Source organism: Oncorhynchus mykiss, chromosome 2, assembly GCF_057628025.1.
Source record: "Oncorhynchus mykiss isolate SJ-2025 chromosome 2, ASM5762802v1, whole genome shotgun sequence".
Classification (NCBI taxonomy): Eukaryota; Metazoa; Chordata; class Actinopteri; order Salmoniformes; family Salmonidae; genus Oncorhynchus; species Oncorhynchus mykiss.
Genome location: NC_143023.1, coordinates 6,122,416 through 6,145,463, shown reverse-complemented (window position 1 = coordinate 6,145,463; position 23,048 = coordinate 6,122,416). Strand labels below are relative to the sequence as shown.

At 43.5% G+C, this 23,048-nt stretch overlaps 1 protein-coding gene across 1 annotated transcript; it reads left to right on the top strand.

Annotated features, from left to right (window-relative positions):
- Positions 1-17,295: 17,295 nt before the first annotated feature.
- LOC149984771 (leukotriene B4 receptor 1-like) lies at positions 17,296-21,096 on the top strand. Its single transcript, XM_090214795.1, has one exon. It carries the CDS (start codon positions 17,752-17,754, stop codon positions 18,778-18,780), a length of 1,029 nt encoding a protein of 342 aa, XP_090070921.1. The 5' UTR covers positions 17,296-17,751; the 3' UTR covers positions 18,781-21,096.
- The last annotated feature ends 1,952 nt before the right edge of the window (positions 21,097-23,048 follow it).

The window sequence follows — 23,048 nt, the reverse complement described above, 5'->3', positions numbered from 1 at the left end:
AACACTCATGAGAATACTGGAAGGTCAAAGTGGGTCATTTATCAAGAATAAGACCTTTAAAAAGACAGATTAAGGAATCCTGCTGCGTGCGTGTGTTGGTTTACATGTCTTGTTGTGATGTGACTCTAGTACTGTACCATTGTACTGCAGAGATAGAAGATTATCTAGTGAATACTATGAACTAACTCTTGTGTGAAACAGAAAGGTCATCATGGAATAAGTTATCACACAGTAAAGGTTTCTCACTGGATTCATTTGTCTGTACTGTTGTGTTTGGTAATGTGTAGTATTCTTACCTCCGATTTGAAGATTCCTGATGAAGATTCCTGATGAAGATTCCTGATGAAGATTCCTGATGAAGATTCCTGTCAAACATGATAAATTAATTGTCAGGATGTTAGAATTTTCCATCTCACTATTTCCTTTCTAAAAAATGTGGGTAAGTTGTGACTCTGGTGACTAACCTGACGCACCAGATAAAGACAGCATAGACACGACTATAGAGGACTTAGTGTATACTAACATAGTGTCTTCAGAAAGGAGTCATACCCCGTGACTTATTCCACATTTCGCCGTGTGACAGTCTGAATTCAACATTTATGCAAATATTTATGCAAATGTATTCAAAATACAGAAACATTTAATTTACATACTTTACCAATCAGAAGTTTGAACACATCTACTCATTCAAGGGTTTTTCTTTATTTTACTATTTTCTACATTGCAAAAATAATAGTGAAGACATCAAAACTATGAAATAACACATATGGAATCTGGGTCTTCCTTTCCTGTGGCGGTCCTCATAAGAGCCAGGTAACTCTGGGTCTTCCTTTCCTGTGGCGGTCCTCATGACAGCCAGGTAACTCTGGGTCTTCCTTTCCTGTGGCGGTCCTCATGACAGCCAGGTAACTCTGGGTCTTCCTTTCCTGTGGCGGTCCTCATGACAGCCAGGTAACTCTGGGTCTTCCTTTCCTATGGCGGTCCTCATGAGAGCCAGTTTCATCATAGAGCTTGATGGTTTTTGCGACTGCACTTGAATACACTTTTAGGTTGGAATCACATCAGGTGAAACTATAAAGAAGCTGCTATCACTCATAGTCATAACCAGAGACCAGCTGGAGGTTTGACTGTAGCCTTTCACTCATAGTCATAACCAGAGACCAGCTGGAGGTTTGACTGTAGCCTTTCACTCATAGTCATAACCAGAGACCAGCTGGAGGTTTGACTGTAGCCTTTCACTCATAGTCATAACCAGAGACCAGCTGGAGGTTTGACTGTAGCCTTTCACTCATAGTCATAACCAGAGACCAGCTGGAGGTTTGACTGTAGCCTTTCACTCATAGTCATAACCAGAGACCAGCTGGAGGTTTGACTGTAGCCTTTCACTCATAGTCATAAGCAGAGACCAGTTGGAGGTTTGACTGTATCCTTTCACTCATAGTCATAACCAGAGACCAGCTGGAGGTTTGACTGTAGCCTTTCACTCATAGTCATAAGCAGAGACCAGTTGGAGGTTTGACTGTATCCTTTCACTCATAGTCATAACCAGAGACCAGCTGGAGGTTTGACTGTAGCCTTTCACTCATAGTCATAAGCAGAGACCAGCTGGAGGTTTGACTGTATCCTTTCACTCATAGTCATAACCAGAGACCAGCTGGAGGTTTGACTGTAGCCTTTCACTCATAGTCATAAGCAGAGACCAGCTGGACTTTTGGCTGTAGCCTTTCACTCATAGTCATAACCAGAGACCAGCTGGAGGTTTGACTGTAGCCTTTCACTCATAGTCATAAGCAGAGACCAGCTGGAGGTTTGACTGTAGCCTTTCACTCATAGTCATAAGCAGAGACCAGCTGGACTTTTGGCTGTAGCCTTTCACTCATAGTCATAACCAGAGACCAGCTGGACTTTTGGCTGTAGCCTCGCAGTTTGGCATGTGTGTCTTTTGGACAATCGTCAAGTATAGCAGTGAGTTTGTGAGATCATCATGTTGCCAAAGCCATATTCTGTACATGTCTTTGGCTGGACCCATGTCAGGTGGTCGAGACCGACAGGGTCCCCTGTCATATTAGGCAACGAGGATGTTTCCTGCATAACAGTATGGGTTATGGCTCAGTTTATATTTCACTCATAACATTTAACGATATAATGCATGAGAAAACTGTTTTTTGGAATGGTTGCTACACATTTAATCTATTTAGACAGATTTTACTCTTCATGTTTCTACTATCCTTTTGCTTTGTTGGCTTTGCTGTTGAAAAGATATACGCTAGTAAACCCCATTAAAGACAGTATTGTACTGTTTGAAAGATATACGCTAGTAAACCCCATTAAAGCCAGTATTGTACTGTTGAAAAGATATGCGCTAGTAAACCCCATTAAAGCCAGTATTGTACTGTTGCTCATCACATAGAAACAACAGGACAGCCAATGTGGCTTATGTTGTCCCAATCACTTAACTTGGAAGACAACACAGGCAGAATCTGTCATGAGTCAGTGGTTGTTTGAGATGTTGTTGATCGGATCGCCTAATATCAACTACAGTTTGACAGTGTCTACAACTCCACTCTTTCCTGCCCTTCGGCCAAGCGGAAACATAACTAGGAGTTCAGAGGTCAGAATCCCCCTTAGAAGAAAGAAAGATTGCCAAAAAGGGATCTATATGTGCAATAACACACACAATCACCCACACAGGACTAACCCATTCGTAGTAAACAATTGCCAAATAGTGCTCTATATGTGCAATAACACACACACAATCACCCACAGAGGACTAACCCATTCGTAGTAAGCAATTGATGTCTCAGAACGGTTCTTGGAGTTAAGTTAACAGCCTGTGAGTCCATTACAACACTATGTATACAAGCCATCCACAGTTATGGGCCAGGGCCCAGAGTGTTTTCATGGTTACAATAACACAACTGAAAGTCATGCTAGGCTCAGACAGCAGCAACGTCTTAACGTAGGGTTCAACCTAGAAATTGCTTTGTATATGTATGATTGTGTGTGTGTGTGTGTGTGTATCTGTGTGTGTCCATGCACGCACCTCTGTGTGTGTGTGTGTGTGTCTGTGTGTGTCTGTGTGTGTGTGTGTCTGTGTGTGTGTGTGTGTGTGTGTCCACCTCCTGGATTTAGAAAGTGAGACATAAAATAATGTCCGTTTGATCCTAAACGCCTGAACGAGCCACATGCATAAAGACCTGGGGAATCACCCCAGTGTAAAAACTGGCTTTCCTAAATGGCCTTTATTGGAAGGGAACGATACGCACTGAGCACTCCACCCCTGTAATTTAATCATAGGATTACATGTTGCAACATCAAGGAAGGGTGTCTCTCTCTTAAAAAAAAAAAAAAAAAAAGTTTTGCCCGTTACCATGGTAATGCATCCACTAGTACAGTGGTTGTGTGTCTGTGAATGTGTGTGTGCGTGGATGTGTGTGTGTGTGTGTGTGTGTGTGTGCGTGCGTGGATGTACGTGTGTGTGTGTGTGTGTGCTTGCGTGAGAGTGGTGAAGAGGTCGTGGCTGAACTAAACTAGGTTAATGGATGGGGTCACTGGGCCGCTCTCTGAAGGAGGTCAAGGAGAGTTTAAAGTGTTTATGGTATTGAACAACATGGTTCTGGAAAACCCTTCTCAGAATCACACAGCACACACCCTTGTTATTCTCCCTCAATGCGTCCCACACGGCTCCCTATTCCCTATGTAGAGCACTGCCTTTGACCAGGGCCCCTACAACACGCTGTATTTTGTATGATGGATCTTTGACAGACACACTCAACGTGATCTGAATTGGCTCAGCTTGTGTTGGGTTCTGAATAGATTACTATGATTGGAGGACAGTCATAGTTTACCTCAATAGATTACTATGGTTGGAGGACAGTCATAGTATACCTCAATAGATTACTATGGTTGTAGGACAGTCATAGTATACCTCAATAGATTACTATGGTTGGAGGACAGTCATAGTATACCTCAATAGATTACTATGGTTGGAGGACAGTCATAGTTTACTATGGTTGTAGGACAGTCATAGTTTACCTCAATAGATTACTATGGTTGGAGGACAGTCATAGTATACCTCAATAGATTACTATGGTTGGAGGACAGTCATAGTTTACTATGGTTGGAGGACAGTCATAGTTTACCTCAATAGATTACTATGGTTGTAGGACAGTCATAGTATACCTCAATAGATTACTATGGTTGGAGGACAGTCATAGTTTACCTCAATAGATTACTATGGTTGGAGGACAGTCATAGTTTACCTCAATAGATTACTACGGTTGTAGGACAGTCATAGTTTACTATGGTTGGAGGACAGTCATAGTTTACCTCAATAGATTACTATGGTTGGAGGACAGTCATAGTTTACCTCAATAGATTACTATGGTTGTAGGACAGTCATAGTATACCTCAATAGATTACTATGGTTGGAGGACAGTCATAGTATACCTCAATAGATTACTATGGTTGGAGGACAGTCATAGTTTACCTCAATAGATTACTATGGTTGGAGGACAGTCATAGTTTACCTCAATGGATTACTATGGTTGGAGGACAGTCATAGTTTACCTCAATAGATTACTATGGTTGTAGGACAGTCATAGTTTACCTCAATAGATTACTATGGTTGGAGGACAGTCATAGTTTACCTCAATAGATTACTACGGTTGTAGGACAGTCATAGTTTACTATGGTTGGAGGACAGTCATAGTTTACCTCAATAGATTACTATGGTTGGAGGACAGTCATAGTTTACCTCAATAGATTACTATGGTTGTAGGACAGTCATAGTATACCTCAATAGATTACTATGGTTGGAGGACAGTCATAGTATACCTCAATAGATTACTATGGTTGGAGGACAGTCATAGTTTACCTCAATAGATTACTATGGTTGTAGGACAGTCATAGTTTACCTCAATAGATTACTATGGTTGGAGGACAGTCATAGTATACCTCAATAGATTACTATGGTTGGAGGACAGTCATAGTTTACTATGGTTGGAGGATAGTCATAGTTTACTATGGTTGGAGGATAGTCATAGTTTACCTCAATAGATTACTACGGTTGGAGGACAGTCATAGTTTACCTCAATAGATTACTATGGTTGGAGGACAGTCATAGTTTACCTCAATAGATTACTACGGTTGTAGGACAGTCATAGTTTACTATGGTTGGAGGATAGTCATAGTTTACCTCAATAGATTACTATGGTTGGAGGACAGTCATAGTATACCTCAATAGATTACTACGGTTGGAGGACAGTCATAGTATACCTCAATAGATGACTATGGTTGGAGGACAGTCATAGTTTACCTCAATAGATTACTATGGTTGGAGGACAGTCATAGTTTACCTCAATAGATTACTACGGTTGGAGGACAGTCATACTTTACCTCAATAGATTACTATGGTTGTAGGACAGTCATAGTTTACTATGGTTGGAGGACAGTCATAGTTTACCTCAATAGATTACTATGGTTGGAGGACAGTCATAGTTTACCTCAATAGATTACTATGGTTGGAGGACAGTCATAGTTTACCTCAATAGATTACTACGGTTGGAGGACAGTCATAGTTTACCTCAATAGATTACTATGGTTGTAGGACAGTCATAGTTTACTATGGTTGGAGGACAGTCATAGTTTACCTCAATAGATTACTATGGTTGGAGGACAGTCATAGTTTACCTCAATAGATTACTATGGTTGGAGGACAGTCATAGTTTACCTCAATAGATTACTATGGTTGGAGGACAGTCATAGTTTACCTCAATAGATTACTACAGTTGTAGGACAGTCAGTTTACTATGGTTGGAGGACAGTCATAGTTTACCTCAATACATTACCATGGTTGGAGGACAGTCATAGTTTACCTCAATAGATTACTACGGTTGTAGGACAGTCATAGTATAGCTCAATAGATTACTACGGTTGTAGGACAGTCAGTTTACTATGGTTGGAGGACAGTCATAGTTTACCTCAATACATTACTATGGTTGGAGGACAGTCATAGTTTACCTCAATAGATTACTACGGTTGTAGGACAGTCATAGTTTACCTCAATAGATTACTACGGTTGTAGGACAGTCATAGTATACCTCAATAGATTACTACGGTTGTAGGACAGTCAGTTTACTATGGTTGGAGGACAGTCATAGTTTACCTCAATAGTTTACTATGGTTGGAGGACAGTCATAGTTTACCTCAATAGTTTACTATGGTTGGAGGACAGTCATAGTATACCTCAATAGATTACTATGGTTGGAGGACAGTCATAGTATACCTCAATAGATTACTATGGTTGTAGGACAGTCATAGTTTACCTCAATAGTTTACTATGGTTGGAGGACAGTCATAGTTTACCTCAATAGATTACTATGGTTGGAGGACAGTCATAGTTTACCTCAATAGTTTACTATGGTTGTAGGACAGTCATAGTTTACCTCAATAGATTACTATGGTTGGAGGACAGTCAGTTTACTATGGTTGTAGGACAGTCATAGTATACCTCAATAGATTACTATGGTTGGAGGACAGTCATAGTTTACTATGGTTGGAGGACAGTCATAGTTTACCTCAATAGATTACTATGGTTGTAGGACAGTCATAGTATACCTCAATAGATTACTATGGTTGGAGGACAGTCATAGTATACCTCAATAGATTACTATGGTTGGAGGACAGTCATAGTTTACCTCAATAGATTACTATGGTTGTAGGACAGTCATAGTTTACCTCAATAGATTACTATGGTTGGAGGACAGTCATAGTATACCTCAATAGATTACTATGGTTGGAGGACAGTCATAGTTTACTATGGTTGGAGGATAGTCATAGTTTACTATGGTTGGAGGATAGTCATAGTTTACCTCAATAGATTACTACGGTTGGAGGACAGTCATAGTTTACCTCAATAGATTACTATGGTTGGAGGACAGTCATAGTTTACCTCAATAGATTACTACGGTTGTAGGACAGTCATAGTTTACTATGGTTGGAGGATAGTCATAGTTTACCTCAATAGATTACTATGGTTGGAGGACAGTCATAGTATACCTCAATAGATTACTACGGTTGGAGGACAGTCATAGTATACCTCAATAGATGACTATGGTTGGAGGACAGTCATAGTTTACCTCAATAGATTACTATGGTTGGAGGACAGTCATAGTTTACCTCAATAGATTACTACGGTTGGAGGACAGTCATAGTTTACCTCAATAGATTACTATGGTTGTAGGACAGTCATAGTTTACTATGGTTGGAGGACAGTCATAGTTTACCTCAATAGATTACTATGGTTGGAGGACAGTCATAGTTTACCTCAATAGATTACTATGGTTGGAGGACAGTCATAGTTTACCTCAATAGATTACTATGGTTGGAGGACAGTCATAGTTTACCTCAATAGATTACTACGGTTGGAGGACAGTCATAGTTTACCTCAATAGATTACTATGGTTGTAGGACAGTCATAGTTTACTATGGTTGGAGGACAGTCATATTTTACCTCAATAGATTACTATGGTTGGAGGACAGTCATAGTTTACCTCAATAGATTACTATGGTTGGAGGACAGTCATAGTTTACCTCAATAGATTACTATGGTTGGAGGACAGTCATAGTTTACCTCAATAGATTACTACAGTTGTAGGACAGTCAGTTTACTATGGTTGGAGGACAGTCATAGTTTACCTCAATACATTACTATGGTTGGAGGACAGTCATAGTTTACCTCAATAGATTACTACGGTTGTAGGACAGTCATAGTATACCTCAATAGATTACTACGGTTGTAGGACAGTCAGTTTACTATGGTTGGAGGACAGTCATAGTTTACCTCAATACATTACTATGGTTGGAGGACAGTCATAGTTTACCTCAATAGATTACTACGGTTGTAGGACAGTCATAGTTTACCTCAATAGATTACTACGGTTGTAGGACAGTCATAGTATACCTCAATAGATTACTACGGTTGTAGGACAGTCAGTTTACTATGGTTGGAGGACAGTCATAGTTTACCTCAATAGTTTACTATGGTTGGAGGACAGTCATAGTTTACCTCAATAGTTTACTATGGTTGGAGGACAGTCATAGTATACCTCAATAGATTATTATGGTTGGAGGACAGTCATAGTATACCTCAATAGATTACTATGGTTGTAGGACAGTCATAGTTTACCTCAATAGTTTACTATGGTTGGAGGACAGTCATAGTTTACCTCAATAGATTACTATGGTTGGAGGACAGTCATAGTTTACCTCAATAGTTTACTATGGTTGTAGGACAGTCATAGTTTACCTCAATAGATTACTATGGTTGGAGGACAGTCAGTTTACTATGGTTGTAGGACAGTCATAGTATACCTCAATAGATTACTATGGTTGGAGGACAGTCAGTTTACTACGGTTGGAGGACAGTCATTCCTTATTGGGAAGTAAAACAAACTAAACAACACAAAAGCCAAATTGTTCACTCAGTTTGATGGAAGTGTTTTCGTTAAACCTTCTAGAACATGAAAGCTGGAATATTAATTCTGTGGTTCCAAATGGACAGATGTGAGAGAAATAGTCCTGAATCATGAAGAATTCTTCAGGGTTCTGTCTATAAGCGTTATGATGAGGAGTGTTCTGGTGTTCTGTGGTGTATCAGATAGCAGGCTCTTCCACCAGAGATTGATGAGAGTAAATAACTCTGTAATTGCTCATGGAGGAGAGACGGAGAACACACACAGACTTCTGCGTCTTATTGTAAACACACTGCACACAGAGAACACACACACCTCTGTGTCATTGTTGTAAACCCACTACACACAGAGGACACACACACACACACACACACCTCTGTATAATTGCTGTAAACCCACTGCACACAGAGGACACACACACACACACACACCCCTCCATGTCATTACAGTAAATACACTACACACACACACACACACACACACACTATAGACCAAAAACGTCTTCGTGAGGCAATACCTGAAATCAACAAATCAGTAGCAACTCTTCAGAAACCTCAGAACCTGTTTCCAGAAACCAAGCAGAACAGAAACGATGAGAGTTTGAGTGCTGCTGCTACAGTTAGTGAGTCTCCCTTCTACAGCTTTACATATGAGCTCAGCACTTCTGGCAGGCATCTCTCTCTCTCTCTCCCTGGCCTGGGCCTGCTCTGAACCTGAGCCAGTCTGCACTGCTGTTCTCATTATCTAGCACCACCATGACTCTCCTCTACCTCTCCACAGCTACATGGAATGTCATCAGAACACTCTCTCTCTCTCTCCCCCCCCCCCTGTTTCCCTCACTCTCTCCCCCATCTCCCCCTCTGTCTCTCAGCTCTAAAGCCATGGAAACTAGGGCAATGGAAAGCCCCTAGCTGCCTACGTTGCTTTCAAATGCTTCATTTAAGGCAATGGCTAATTCATTTCACCACACACTGTAATCATATCAAGCAATCTGAATAAGGAACAATAGAGCTGTGTGTATGAGGTTATTATACACCACAGAGTGTAGATTACTCTAAGAGATTAGGGGTGTATACAAGTAGGAGTTACAACCGATATGCAACAATGTAAACAAGCTAGAATGTATCTGTTCTACATTCACTTCTCTTCAGATAAAACATCATGGGGTGTGTTCTCTTTGAAGAGATGCAGAGTGACAAAACTATTTCACAGTCACCCTCTTCACCAATCACCAACACACTGACACTAACTCCAGCCACTTTAATAATGGGAATTGATGTAAAATAGATCACTAGCCACTTTAAACAATGCTACTTAATATAATGTTTACATACCGTACATTATTAATCTCATATGTATATGTATATACTGTACTCTATATCATCTACTGCATCTTTATGTAATACATGTATCACTAGCCCCTTTAAACTATGCCACTTTGTTTACATACCCTACATTACTCATCTCATATGTATATACTGTACTCGATACCATCTACTGCATCTTGCCTGTGCCGCTCTGTACCATCACTCATTCATATATCTTTATGTACATATTATTTATCCCTTTACACTTGTGTGTATAAGGTAGTAGTTTTGGAATTGTTAGGTTAGATTACTTGTTGGTTATTACTGCATTGTCGGAACTAGAAGCACAAGCATTTCGCTACACTCGCATTAACATCTGCTAACCATGTGTATGTGACAAATACATTTGATTTGAGTTGCCTACCATCCCACTGTGGCAGTTTGACATCCATTTGATATTCAATAAGTGTGTGTCGTGTCCCAAATGGCACACTTGTTCCCTATATAGTGCGCTACTTTTAGACCGGAGCTCCATTGGGCCCTGTTTAAAGAATAGAGGTACCATTTTGGACTCACCCGTTAACTCCGTGTGGATGGGAAACCTAGCAGGTTCTGGGATCAGACTGGATATACAGTACACCCCAGACACACCATGGGGAGGGGAGGGTTTGGAATACCATGAAGCGAGACCAATCACACTCCACCTCCTGCTTGGTGACTCCTGATGAAGTAGGGACTAGGGAGCACAGCACAGCAACACCATTTAGATATGAGGTTACTGTAACCATCCTACAGCCTTTTAACTTTTAAAAGGTTTCACGATATTGTTCTACGTTGGAATTGTGTCAATTTATTATGTGCTTTTCTTCCAGTAAGACCTGATAGAATAGTGGAAAGATGCCAATATATCCCCTAAACCCCTGTATTCTGTACTTATGTGCTATTCAGTAAGCTGTTTGTAGTAATCATTACATGGTGGTAGTTGTCAAAAACAAGACAGATAGCAGGGCTGACGTTCTCTCAGCTTTGAAAGTCACTTCAAGCCTCTATACAGTTAACACAGTGATTAGTCACTCAGCAGGTCTGGGCTCTCTCAGATAGAGTCTCCACAAGACCTGGGTTCAAACACTATTAGCAATCATTTAAAATACTTTGTCTGTGCTTGACTGAGCTTCCCTGGCTAAATGTACCAATAGGATTACTCCCAAAACTGCAAACCCCTCCCATCTTGCATTTCAGGCTGGCTAAAGCAAAAGTTACAATTATTTGAACGATTTTAAAATAGTATTTGAACTGAGGTCTGGACTGTGCTATCAGATAGTGTCCATGTTGAATACTATGGCTGTGAATCCAGGCTTCCTATCAGTATACGCTACATAGGCCACATACGATTAATTCACAGATGTGCATTTCCACATTTCCCGGGCAAGAGTTCACTCAGCAATGATCTTTCAGGGGGGGGCACAGCTGGTTAGATGTTCCTTGTATACGTCCACTGACATAGGCCATATAGATTTGTGTAATACATCTCGAAGAGTATGGAGAATAGTGAATAAGTTGAGCCAATGGGAACTGACGGTGGTGATTACTGTAATATACGCCCCACATGTATAAAACACTGCTACAGAGAAACAGATTGAGGGTACGGAAGAGCCAATGTAAGCATCGTAATGGCCTCTTATACTGGGAGATTTCATGTACATAATACTATAATGGATGCTTGGTAATGCGTGTGGGATGGTGAAACATGTACTGTTTGCTGAATAACAATGGCAGTTAAACTGCCAAGTGAGATAGCTCAATGCGTAGGTAGAGTTATTTTCAGTCTTGTAATTCAGTGTAACAGTATTGGGACACTGATCAGTCATATACTAAAATGTTGACCAAATATATATTCACTCCCAGATCAACAGATGTTACTAAGCACAGATAAACTACCATTTATATTTTGGCAAGTTCCATAATAATAATTCTTCATATTTATCCCGAAACTCCCGGGGAATACCGGAAAAAATTAGAAGTGCCCATTTAAAGCGTTTAAAACCCAAATATGGTCACTATGCCAGGGTTCTCCAAAATTAAGATTGTTGCTGCACCACATTGCGGTTTGGCTACGTCACTATGTAAAGATTTCACTGCAAGGGAAACTGATATTTAGGATGTGTTTATGAATTAAAATCCGGAGTGCCAGAGTGCGCTCTGGGAGTTCATAAATTCAGAGTGTTGTTAGATTGTCCTTTTGTAAATTCAGAGCGTTTCACTCTCAGCGTTTCACTCTCTGGCCTCACAACAGCAGTCAAGCATCCAAGAACTCCTCACTCTGATCATTTTACTCACCCTAGCAGAGCTGGTTAGGCTATTTTCATGTTATCCAGAGCGTTGGTGACTGTAACTGTGTTGCCGGTAACAATTTAAGTACGCTTTTTAGCCAGCGTTTACACTGACACTGGCCGTATTCAACAGGTGTCGAGGGTTCGTAAATGCATCAGTTATTCTGTGCTCTGGCACACTCAGACCAGAGTGCTCTGAAGTCGGAGTAGATAGCCAGAGTGAATTTACCAACGCACCCTTAATGATGATAGAGTAACTTTGATCGGCAGTGATTTTGTTGTGAATTTGCGAAACAGGGCGTTCATAAATTCCCGAGCTTTATTACGGTCCTCAATGAATTCAGCGCATTTCAGCAGTAGGTCTAGACTATCTCGACACCCCGAGTAGGCTATAGCGTTGTCGAATCCTACAACCTTTGTAACGGCAGCCCAAACAAAAGTCAAATGATCAAAGTCGTTAAGCTTGCTAGATAAACTCCAACGGATGACAGAACATTTACTATTTTACCAAATCAAGTTGATGATTATACAGATAACAGATCAGCTCATGTATAACGGGGAGACGAAGAGAGTACATTTTTAAATATCAAGTTAACAGGGACCAACTCTGTTTAAGAAATATATCCATATGTACTCTCATAGCGTTTGTTGATCACACATTCTCTACCGGTGGTAACTTGTGGAATAGACACCGTCTAGAATGCCCTTTTAACCAATTAGCATTCAGGATTAAACCCACCCGTTGTACAACGAATGCTAAATGTTTCTGATTAGTGAACGAATAAACGAGATATCACTTCTCCACTTGTCCAGACAGAGATCAATTAACCAAATATACAGACAGAGATTCAGTGAAACAAAATCACATTGATTATCAGACTAGTCACAGGCTTTAGGTTGGAAGGAGGCCAGGCTACTATGCCAGTGAAGAATGCTGATTGGTTAAAAGCGCATTCCAGCCAGTGTTTATTCTACAAGTTACTACCGGTTTAACCTAGGATGTTGAAATGAGGATGTGCTCTTTGAAAGGAGGGAGTAGTGTAACGACCCTGGGTTCATAAACGCGGAAATCGACTGTCGCACGAGCATGCTTTTGCAGCACAGTCGATAGCGCACCGGGCCTCGGGCTAAAACCTGCTCCCTGCTGTTTCATTACAGTATATTTACTCTGTTCCATCTGACTGCGCAATCCACTGACTCATCAGCACAGGTTGAGAAAGTATAAACTTGAACCCCACTATAAAAAGTATCTGAACATTATCTCACATTTCTTTTAGACTAACATTAAGTTTACAACAGCGGAGATTTGTATAAACTTTGCTGTCTGTCTCAACGACGTTTGCAACATTGTTTCAATATTTAAATGCGATCTCCAGCTGTCCCATAGTAATGCACGTGTCGGGGTCGGGAGTAGGGACGAGAGAGACAGGCTGCGTTTCTCAGCCAGTCAAAATCATCATTTTTATGGATATATACAAAGAAATGTCCATTTAAAAAGGTCAAACGAAATGAAGTGCAGCTGGTTTGCAGTCTTTAAAGCTTCAGTGTTTGAAGTGATTGTGTTAGCTGTGTTGTTGGCTAGCTCCTCTGAACAACCGTGTCCCGATGAGAGAGCACATTTTCTATGCCAGGCGAAATCGCGTCTCATTAGCTCATTGTTATGGACGCATCCAAATAAATGTTTCTAGAAAACAGCTTAAACAAATGCAAATGCGTCTTTTTGACGTTTTGAAGTGACTAAGTTAGCCGTAGTTAGCTAGCTAACAAGCAAAGGATAAGAACTTTGCCAGCCAGTATGGCAATAGAACATTTAGAATGAACGACTGGGTCGCGTCCATAGATACAGAACAAAAAGAATGAACGACTGGGTCGCGTCCATAGATACAGAACAAAAAGAATGAACGACTGGGTCGCGTCCATAGATACAGAACAAAAAGAATGAACGACTGGGTCGCGTCCATAGATACAGAACAAAAAGAATGAACGACTGGGTCGCGTCCATAGATACAGAACAAAAAGAATGAACGACTGGGTCGCGTCCATAGATACAGAACAAAAAGAATGAACGACTGGGTCGCGTCCATAGATACAGAACAAAAAGAATGGACGACTGGGTTGCGTCCATAGATACAGAACAAGAAGACTGAGTCGCATCTCTGGCAACAGAACAAATGACCAGCCGGCTTGGGAAGCTAACCTAGAGTTGTGTCGGGACTATATCTTGCGGAAGTGTAACCTTTTTATTTAACTAGGCAAGTCAGTTATTAAGAACAAATTCTAATTTACAATGACGGCCTCCCCCGGCCGACACTGGGCCAATTGTGCGCCGCCCTATGGGCCAATCACGGTTGGATATGATGCAGCATGGATTTGAACCAGGGACTGCAGTGAGATGCAAAGCCTTAGACCGCTGCACCATTCAGGAGCCTCCCAAATAGTATGAACAAAATAGTATGAATAAATTAATCAAAATAATGTTTTTAATGAAAATATGTCAATCATTATTTTAATATGTTGACATCCATTCATTATTCATCTCAGTTTTCCAATACAACATCACAGGTGTAACGATGTTCGCTGAAAGTCGGGAAGCAAGTTCAGGGAGTGAATATGTAACAGTATAACTTTAAACCGTCCCCTCGCCCATATCCCGGCGCGAACCAGGGACCCTCTGCACACATCAACAACAGTCACCCACGAAGCATCGTTACGCATCGCTCCACAAAAGCCGCGGCCCTTGCAGAGCAAGGGGAACCACTACTTCAAGGTCTCAGAGCAAGCGACGTCACCGATCGAAACGCCACTTAGCGCGCACCACCGCCAACTAAGCTAGCCGTTTTACATCCGTTACACATACATCTAATAAATACAAGGACAAAACAAGAAACATGAACAATGACGACTGGGGAAGAAACCAAAGGGAGTGACATATATAGGGCAGGTAATCAAGGAGGTGATGGAGTCTAGGTGAGTGTCATTATGCGCCTAACGCTGGTGACAGGTGTGCGCCCTGACGAGCAGCATGGTGACCTTGAGGCCGGAGAGAGAACACGCGTGACAACAGGCCTGGGTTCAAATACTATTTGAAATCTTTCACATACTTTTTAGTGTTTGCTCGAGCATGCCTGGAAAGGAAGAAGAGCGTGTTTTGCACGTTAAAGACTAGAACCATTCATAGAGGATACTAGGAAGAATCCTTCAATTAAAAAAGGGTTCTTGGTAGAACCAAAAATGGTTCTCCTATGGAGACAAACCAAAGAATCCTATATGGTTCTATATAGAACCATTTTTTCTAAGAGTATAGTCCTGGACTGAAAAGCACATTCAATGTAAAATTACAGTTGAACATGTTTTTTAGTCTGACTGGTTATCTAAGATTCTTCCTCTAGATAATTTCCTTGTCATCTGTTGTTTCACAGGAAGAATACAGTACATTCAGAAGTCCCCATTCAATTTCCTACAGACGCAGAACATCAAAACATGTGTCACGACTTCCGGCTGCTCTCCCTGTTCGGGCGGCGCTCAGCGGTCGTCACCGGTCTACTAGCTGCTCTCCCTGTTCGGGCGGCGCTCGGTCGTCACCGGTCTACTAGCTGCTCTCCCTGTTCGGGCGGCGCTCGGTCATCACCGGTCTACTAGCTGCTCTCCCTGTTCGGGCGGCGCTCGGTCGTCACCGGTCTACTAGCTGCTCTCCCTGTTCGGGCGGCGCTCGGTCGTCACCGGTCTACTAGCTGCTCTCCCTGTTCGGGCGGCGCTCGGTCGTCACCGGTCTACTAGCTGCTCTCCCTGTTCGGGCGGCGCTCGGTCGTCACCGGTCTACTAGCTGCTCTCCCTGTTCGGGCGGGGCTCGGTCGTCACCGGTCTACTAGCTGCTCTCCCTGTTCGGGCGGCGCTCGGTCGTCACCGGTCTACTAGCTGCTCTCCCTGTTCGGGCGGCGGTCGTCGTCACCGGTCTACTAGCTGCTCTCCCTGTTCGGGCGGCGCTCGGTCGTCACCGGTCTACTAGCTGCTCTCCCTGTTCGGGCGGCGCTCGGTCGTCACCGGTCTACTAGCTGCTCTCCCTGTTCGGGCGGCGCTCGGTCGTCACCGGTCTACTAGCTGCTCTCCCTGTTCGGGCGGCGGTCGTCGTCACCGGTCTACTAGCTGCTCTCCCTGTTCGGGCGGCGCTCGGTCGTCACCGGTCTACTAGCTGCTCTCCCTGTTCGGGCGGCGCTCGGTCGTCACCGGTCTACTAGCTGCTCTCCCTGTTCGGGCGGCGCTCGGTCGTCACCGGTCTACTAGCTGCTCTCCCTGTTCGGGCGGCGGTCGTCGTCACCGGTCTACTAGCTGCTCTCCCTGTTCGGGCGGCGCTCGGTCGTCACCGGTCTACTAGCTGCTCTCCCTGTTCGGGCGGCGCTCGGTCGTCACCGGTCTACTAGCTGCTCTCCCTGTTCGGGCGGCGCTCGGTCGTCACCGGTCTACTAGCTGCTCTCCCTGTTCGGGCGGCGGTCGTCGTCACCGGTCTACTAGCTGCTCTCCCTGTACGGGCGGCGCTCGGTCGTCACCGGTCTACTAGCTGCTCTCCCTGTTCGGGCGGCGGTCGTCGTCACCGGTCTACTAGCTGCTCTCCCTGTTCGGGCGGCGGTCGTCGTCACCGGTCTACTAGCTGCTCTCCCTGTTCGGGCGGCGCTCGGTCGTCACCGGTCTACTAGCTGCTCTCCCTGTTCGGGCGGCGCTCGGTCGTCACCGGTCTACTAGCTGCTCTCCCTGTTCGGGCGGCGCTCGGTCGTCACCGGTCTACTAGCTGCTCTCCCTGTTCGGGCGGCGGTCGTCGTCACCGGTCTACTAGCTGCTCTCCCTGTTCGGGCGGCGCTCGGTCGTCACCGGTCTACTAGCTGCTCTCCCTGTTCGGGCGGCGCTCGGTCGTCACCGGTCTACTAGCTGCTCTCCCTGTTCGGGCGGCGCTCGGTCGTCACCGGTCTACTAGCTGCTCTCCCTGTTCGGGCGGCGGTCGTCGTCACCGGTCTACTAGCTGCTCTCCCTGTTCGGGCGGCGGTCGTCGTCACCGGTCTACTAGCTGCTCTCCCTGTTCGGGCGGCGGTCGTCGTCACCGGTCTACTAGCTGCTCTCCCTGTTCGGGCGGCGCTCGGTCGTCACCGGTCTACTAGCTGCTCTCCCTGTTCGGGCGGCGGTCGTCGTCACCGGTCTACTAGCTGCTCTCCCTGTTCGGGCGGCGCTCGGTCGTCACCGGTCTACTAGCTGCCACCGATCCCTTTTTCTTTTCTGTTGGTTTTGTCCTACTTGTTTTCACCTGTACATTATTGGTTGTTAATTGGGGGCTATTTAAACTTCCAGGGCCCACCTGATTTTGTGTGGGCTTATTCCTCTCTGTCAGTGGTAGAGTTTTGTTTTGCTTATATGTATTGTTGCTGTTCGTTATTTCCCTGGTTTTGGGGGACTTATCTGTTTATTGGTCATTGTGCCTGTATGTTGGCTAGACCCAGCTGAATAAATACGTCTACATTGGAAGCCTTGCTCTCTTTGACTCCACACCCACCACTCCTAGCTTTCGTGACAACATGGCCTTTCCCTAATTACCTATTCACTAACACTCAATTTGGTTAGCAAATTCACAGTACAGGTAAACAACGGTTGCAAATAATGTACCTCATGTATCACATGGACACTGTATTTTATCTGACTGCCTGTTACTCAGAGCCATTCGCCGGTCATCTTGACTCACTGCTAGAAATGGAGCAACACAACTCCTCCACCTTCTTCTCCTTCACCCTAAACTCCTCCGACTCTAATGCCTCCTTCCTCAGTCCTGCACCCATCCCTTGGAACCGTGATGGTCTGGCCCCTGGCGTGGTCCTGTCTCTTTGCTTCCTTATCGGCATACCCGGGAACATCGCAGTGATAGTTGTCCTCTGTCGGAACCACGATCTATCCAGTTTGAGCCGGAGACTGATGTTGAACTTGGCTGCATCAGACCTGCTATGCCTTGTCACCCTGCCTGCATGGATCCACAGCATTCTGTTTAGCTGGATAATGGGTTGGGCTATTTGCAAGTTAATGTCCTTCCTGATTTACTGTAGCATCTACACCAGCTTGCTGACTATCACGCTTCTGAGCATCCAGCGTTACCTCCAGGTTCTGTATCCACAGACTTGGGCCTTGCTGGGAGTGGCAAAAGAAAGGGGAATTCTGGTTGTCCTGTGGGGGGTAGCCGGGGTCCTATCTATCCCTAATTGGGTGGTGCGAGGTTTGAAGCAGGATGAGAATGGACATTTCCAGTGTATGTTTGTTTTCGCGTCAGACACTCAGCAAGTGGCCGTGTTGCTCCTACAGACTGTTCTGGGATTTGTAGTTCCTTTCTCCATCATGGCCACGGCCTATATCCGCCTCCACCGAAGAGTGAACCAAACAGCGTTTTTCAGGAGCCCCAAGATGACCAGATTAGTGACCAGTATAGTAGTGACATTTTCCGTTCTTTGGACTCCTCACCATGTCATGAACTTGCTGGGATTGTCAGCAATCTTTGTAGGGGATAAGGCTCTGAGAGGAGTCTGGGAGGCCCATTGGGGAATTGTTGGATCTCTGACCTTCATCAACAGCTGTTTGGATCCATTCCTCTACGCCTTTGCCTGCAGAAACACCCACCCAGAGAACAGTACCAATCCAGTCTGACTCAGTCGTCCCCATTGATCCCAAAGCCACAATCTGTAAGATTTCGAACCATCTCATTGGCAATTTCCACAGTATAATAATGAATATTGTTTGAAATCAAATCTGGATGTCACGTTCTGACCTTTATTTCCTTTGTTTTGTATTTATTTAGTATGGTCAGGGCGTGAGTTGGGTGGGCAGTCTGTTTGTTTTTCTATGATTTGGGGATTTGTATGTTTCGGCCTAGTATGGTTCTCAATCAGAGGCAGGTGTCAATAGTTGTCTCTGATTGAGAATCATACTTAGGTAGCCTGGGTTGCACTATTTGTTGGTGGGTGATTGTCTATGTTAGTTGCTTGTGGCAGCACAGGTCTCATTTATAGCTTCACGGTTGTTATTTGTTTTTGTATTCAGTGTTCAGTACTTTCTTTCATTAAATATTCATCATGAACACATACCACGCCACCATTTTGGTCCTCCGATCCTTCTCGCCTCTCCTCTTCAGATGAAGAGGAGGACGACCGTGGAAAACATTTAAAATGTAAATCCGAGAGTATATTAAAGGGGAAGTTCAGGAATTTACAACAGCTGAAAGTGGTCTATGGGACAGGAGAAACTATATTCCATGGTTCAGTTTTCATTCATTTTTTCCCATCCACTTTCAAACTATTAAGGGAAGTCATAGGGGCATGTGTGCATGTTTATTAGTATTATTTATGTCATAATCACCTTTAAATAACATCAAACCAAATATGGAGTTCATTTGAGTTGATTTGGCCTTGACATTTTGACAATTGCACAAATGCCACTATCACTCCCATTTATTTGTATCGAGAGGTGGATAAAGTTTGTAGGGGCTGTTTAGGGAAAACCAAACCACAGATTACAGTTTCTTCTGGCCCATAGATACTTTCAAGGTGAGGAAGTGACGCAGTGGTATAAGACAGAACATCTCAGTGCTAGAGGTGTCACTACAGACAACCTGGTTCGAATCCAGACTGTATCACAACCGTCCGTGACTGGGAGTCCCGTAGGGCGGCGCACAATTGGCCCAGTGTTGTCCGGGTTTGGAAGGCCGTCATCGTAAATAAGAATTTGTTCTTAACTGACTTGCCTAGTTAAATAAAATAATCTAACATAAAGGACTGTTGGGATTCCATATGATACACCCACACAATTTTAGCTATAGCATGTGGTTACTCTGCATCCCATGCTCATTACAGTCCTGACTGATGTCTTGAGATGTTGCTTCAATATATCAACATAGTTTCCCCCCCTTATGATGCCATCTATTCTGTGAAGTGCACCAGTCCCTCCTGCAGCAAAGCAACCCCCACAACATGATGCTGCCACCCCCGTGCTTCACGTTTGGGATGGTGTTCTTCGCCTTGCAAGCCTCCCCCTTTTCCTCCGAACATAATGATGGTCATTATGGCCAAACAGTTCTATTTTTGTTTCATCAGACCAGAGGACATTTCTCCAAAAAGTACGATCTTTGTCCCCATATGCAGTTGCAAACTGTAGTCTGGCTTTTTTTATGGTGATTTTGGAGCAGTGGCTTTTTCCTTGCTGGGCGGCCTTTCAGGTTATGTCGATATAGGATTATTTTACTGTGAATATAGATACTTGTGTACCTGCCTCCTCCAGCATCTTCGCAAGGTCCTTTGCTGTTGTTCTGGGATTGATTTGCGCTTTTTGTACCAAAGTACGTTCCTCTCTAGGAGACAGAACTCGTCTCCTTCCTGAGCGGTATGACGGTTGCATGGTCCCATGGTGTTTATACTTGTGTACTATTGTTTGTGCAGATGAATGTGGTACCCTCAGGCGTTTGGAAATTGCTCCCAAGGATGAACCAGACTTGTGCAGGTCTACAATTGTTTTTCTGAGGTCTTGGCTGATTTCTTTTGATTTTCCCATGATGTCAAGCAAAGAGGCGCTGAGTTTGAAGGTAGGCCTTGAAATACATCCACAGGTACACCTCCAATTGACTCAAATGATGTCAATTAGCCTATCAGAAGCTTCTAAAGCCATGACATAATTTTCTGGAATTTTCCAAGCTGTTTAAAGTAGATGTCCTAACCAACTTGCCAAAACTATAGTTTGTTAACAAGAAATTTGTGGAGTGGTTGAAAAACGAGTTTTAATGACTCCAACCTAAGTGTATGTAAACTTCCGACTACATCAATGCCTTGTATCATATGACGCTGTACTTAATATAAAGTCTGACACCTTTGGTCATTCACAACACATGCATAAAGGCTTAATGATGTAAACACAAATGTATTTACACGTATTACTAACACCTAAACAAATAAACATTAAAGACATGTTCAAACCATACATTTCCTTGTATTTGTACAGTTTGTAAACAATACGAATACATGAAGTTTCACCAAATCCAACGCTGCTGGATGTTTCCAAACAGTTTCCTGGTATGTATCAGGAACGGTCCACCATCCAAGTGACATCCTGCCAACTTTTTTATTTTACCTTTATTTAACTAGGCAAGTCAGTTAAGAACAAATTCTTATTTTCAATGACAACCTAGGAACTAACTGTTAACTGCCTGTTCAGGGGCAGAACGACAGACCTTTCGGTTACTAGTCCAACACTCTAACCACTAGGCTACCCTGCCGCCCCTGACACAACTGTGGGAAGTATTGGAGTCAACATGGGCCAGCATCCTTGTTGAAGGCTTTCGACATCTTGTAGAGTCCATGCCTTGACGAATTGAGGCTGTTCCAAGGGCAAAAGAGGGGTTGAAAAGAGGGGTAGGCCACCTATGATTCACAGACATGCATGTTCTGATTTCCTGGCAAGAGTGCATTCCACATTGAGTCAAGTCAGGGGGGCACAGCAGGATAGATGTTCATTATAAACATCTCCAACGTCTCCAGGCCGTAGAAATTGATATCATACATCTTGAAGAGTATGAGAGAGTAGTGAATAAGTTGAGCCAATGGGAATTGATGGTGGTGATTACTGTAAAATACGTCCCACGTGTATAAAACACTGCTACAGAGAAACAGATCGAGAGTACAGAAGAGCCAATGTAAGCATCGTAAAGATGTCATGTAAATAATGGTTGCTTAATGCATGTGTGAGGGTAAATCAATGAATAACAATGGCTGGTAAAAACTGCCAAGTGGTACTGTATAACTCAATGCACTCAGGATATTTACATGGTAAAACAGCCATGTGGTACTGTATAACTCAATGCACTCAGGATATTTACATGGTAAAACTGCCATGTGGTACTGTATAACACAATGCACTCAGGATATTTACATGGTAAAACTGCCATGTGGTACTGTATAGCACAATGCACTCAGGATATTTACATGGTAAAACTGCCATGTGGTACTGTATAGCACAATGCACTCAGGATATTTACATGGTAAAACTGCCATGTGGTACTGTATAACACAATGCACTCAGGATATTTACATGGTAAAACTGCCATGTGGTACTGTATAACTCAATGCACTCAGGATATTTACATGTATTTTCCGGTCAGATGTAATATCAACAGGACCTGTAATATCCTGTGTTTCTCAGAGTCGTGGCTGAACAAGGACATGGATAATACTGTATATATAGTATATGTACATCTAACTGTTTTTCTATACATCATCAAGACCGAACGGCAGCTTCAGGAAATGCTAAAGGGGAGGTGTATGTATGTCCCTGTCACGACTTCCACCGAAGGTGGCTCCTCCCCCTGTTCAGGCGGCGCTCGGCGGTTCTCCCTGTTCAGGCGGCGCTCAGCGGTTCTCCCTGTTCAGGCGGCGGTCAGCGGTTCTCCCTGTTCAGGCGGCGGTCAGCGGTTCTCCCTGTTCAGGCGGTGCTCGGCGGTCGTCATCACCGGTCTACTAGCTGCCACCGATCCCTTTTTCTTTTTCTGTTGGTTTTGTCTTGATTGGTTTCACCGGTTGCTTATTTTGGTTAATTTATCATCTATTTAAACTTCCAGCCTGCTTGTGTGCGGGCTTATTCCTACTGTCAGTGGTGAAGTTGTTTTTCTCCTGCGTAATTTGTTGTATGTTATTTTCCTGGTTTTTGAAGACATACCTGTTTTATGGTCATTGCCTGTTTGTTGGCTAGACCAAGCGAAATAAACGCATTCATTTAGAAGTATTGCTCTCTGCGCCTGACTCTACACCCACCACTTCTAGAATTCCGTGACATTCCCTTTGTTAGCAGCAGCTGGCGCGCAATCTCTAATGTTAGTCTCAAGGTTTTGGCCCGTCTGAGTTAGAATACTTAATGATAAACTGCAGACAATAATA

Coding starts and splice junctions, on each gene's coding strand:
- LOC149984771 (XM_090214795.1), top strand. CDS start 17,752: ATGTACCTCATGTATCACATGGACACTGTATTTTATCTGACTGCCTGT.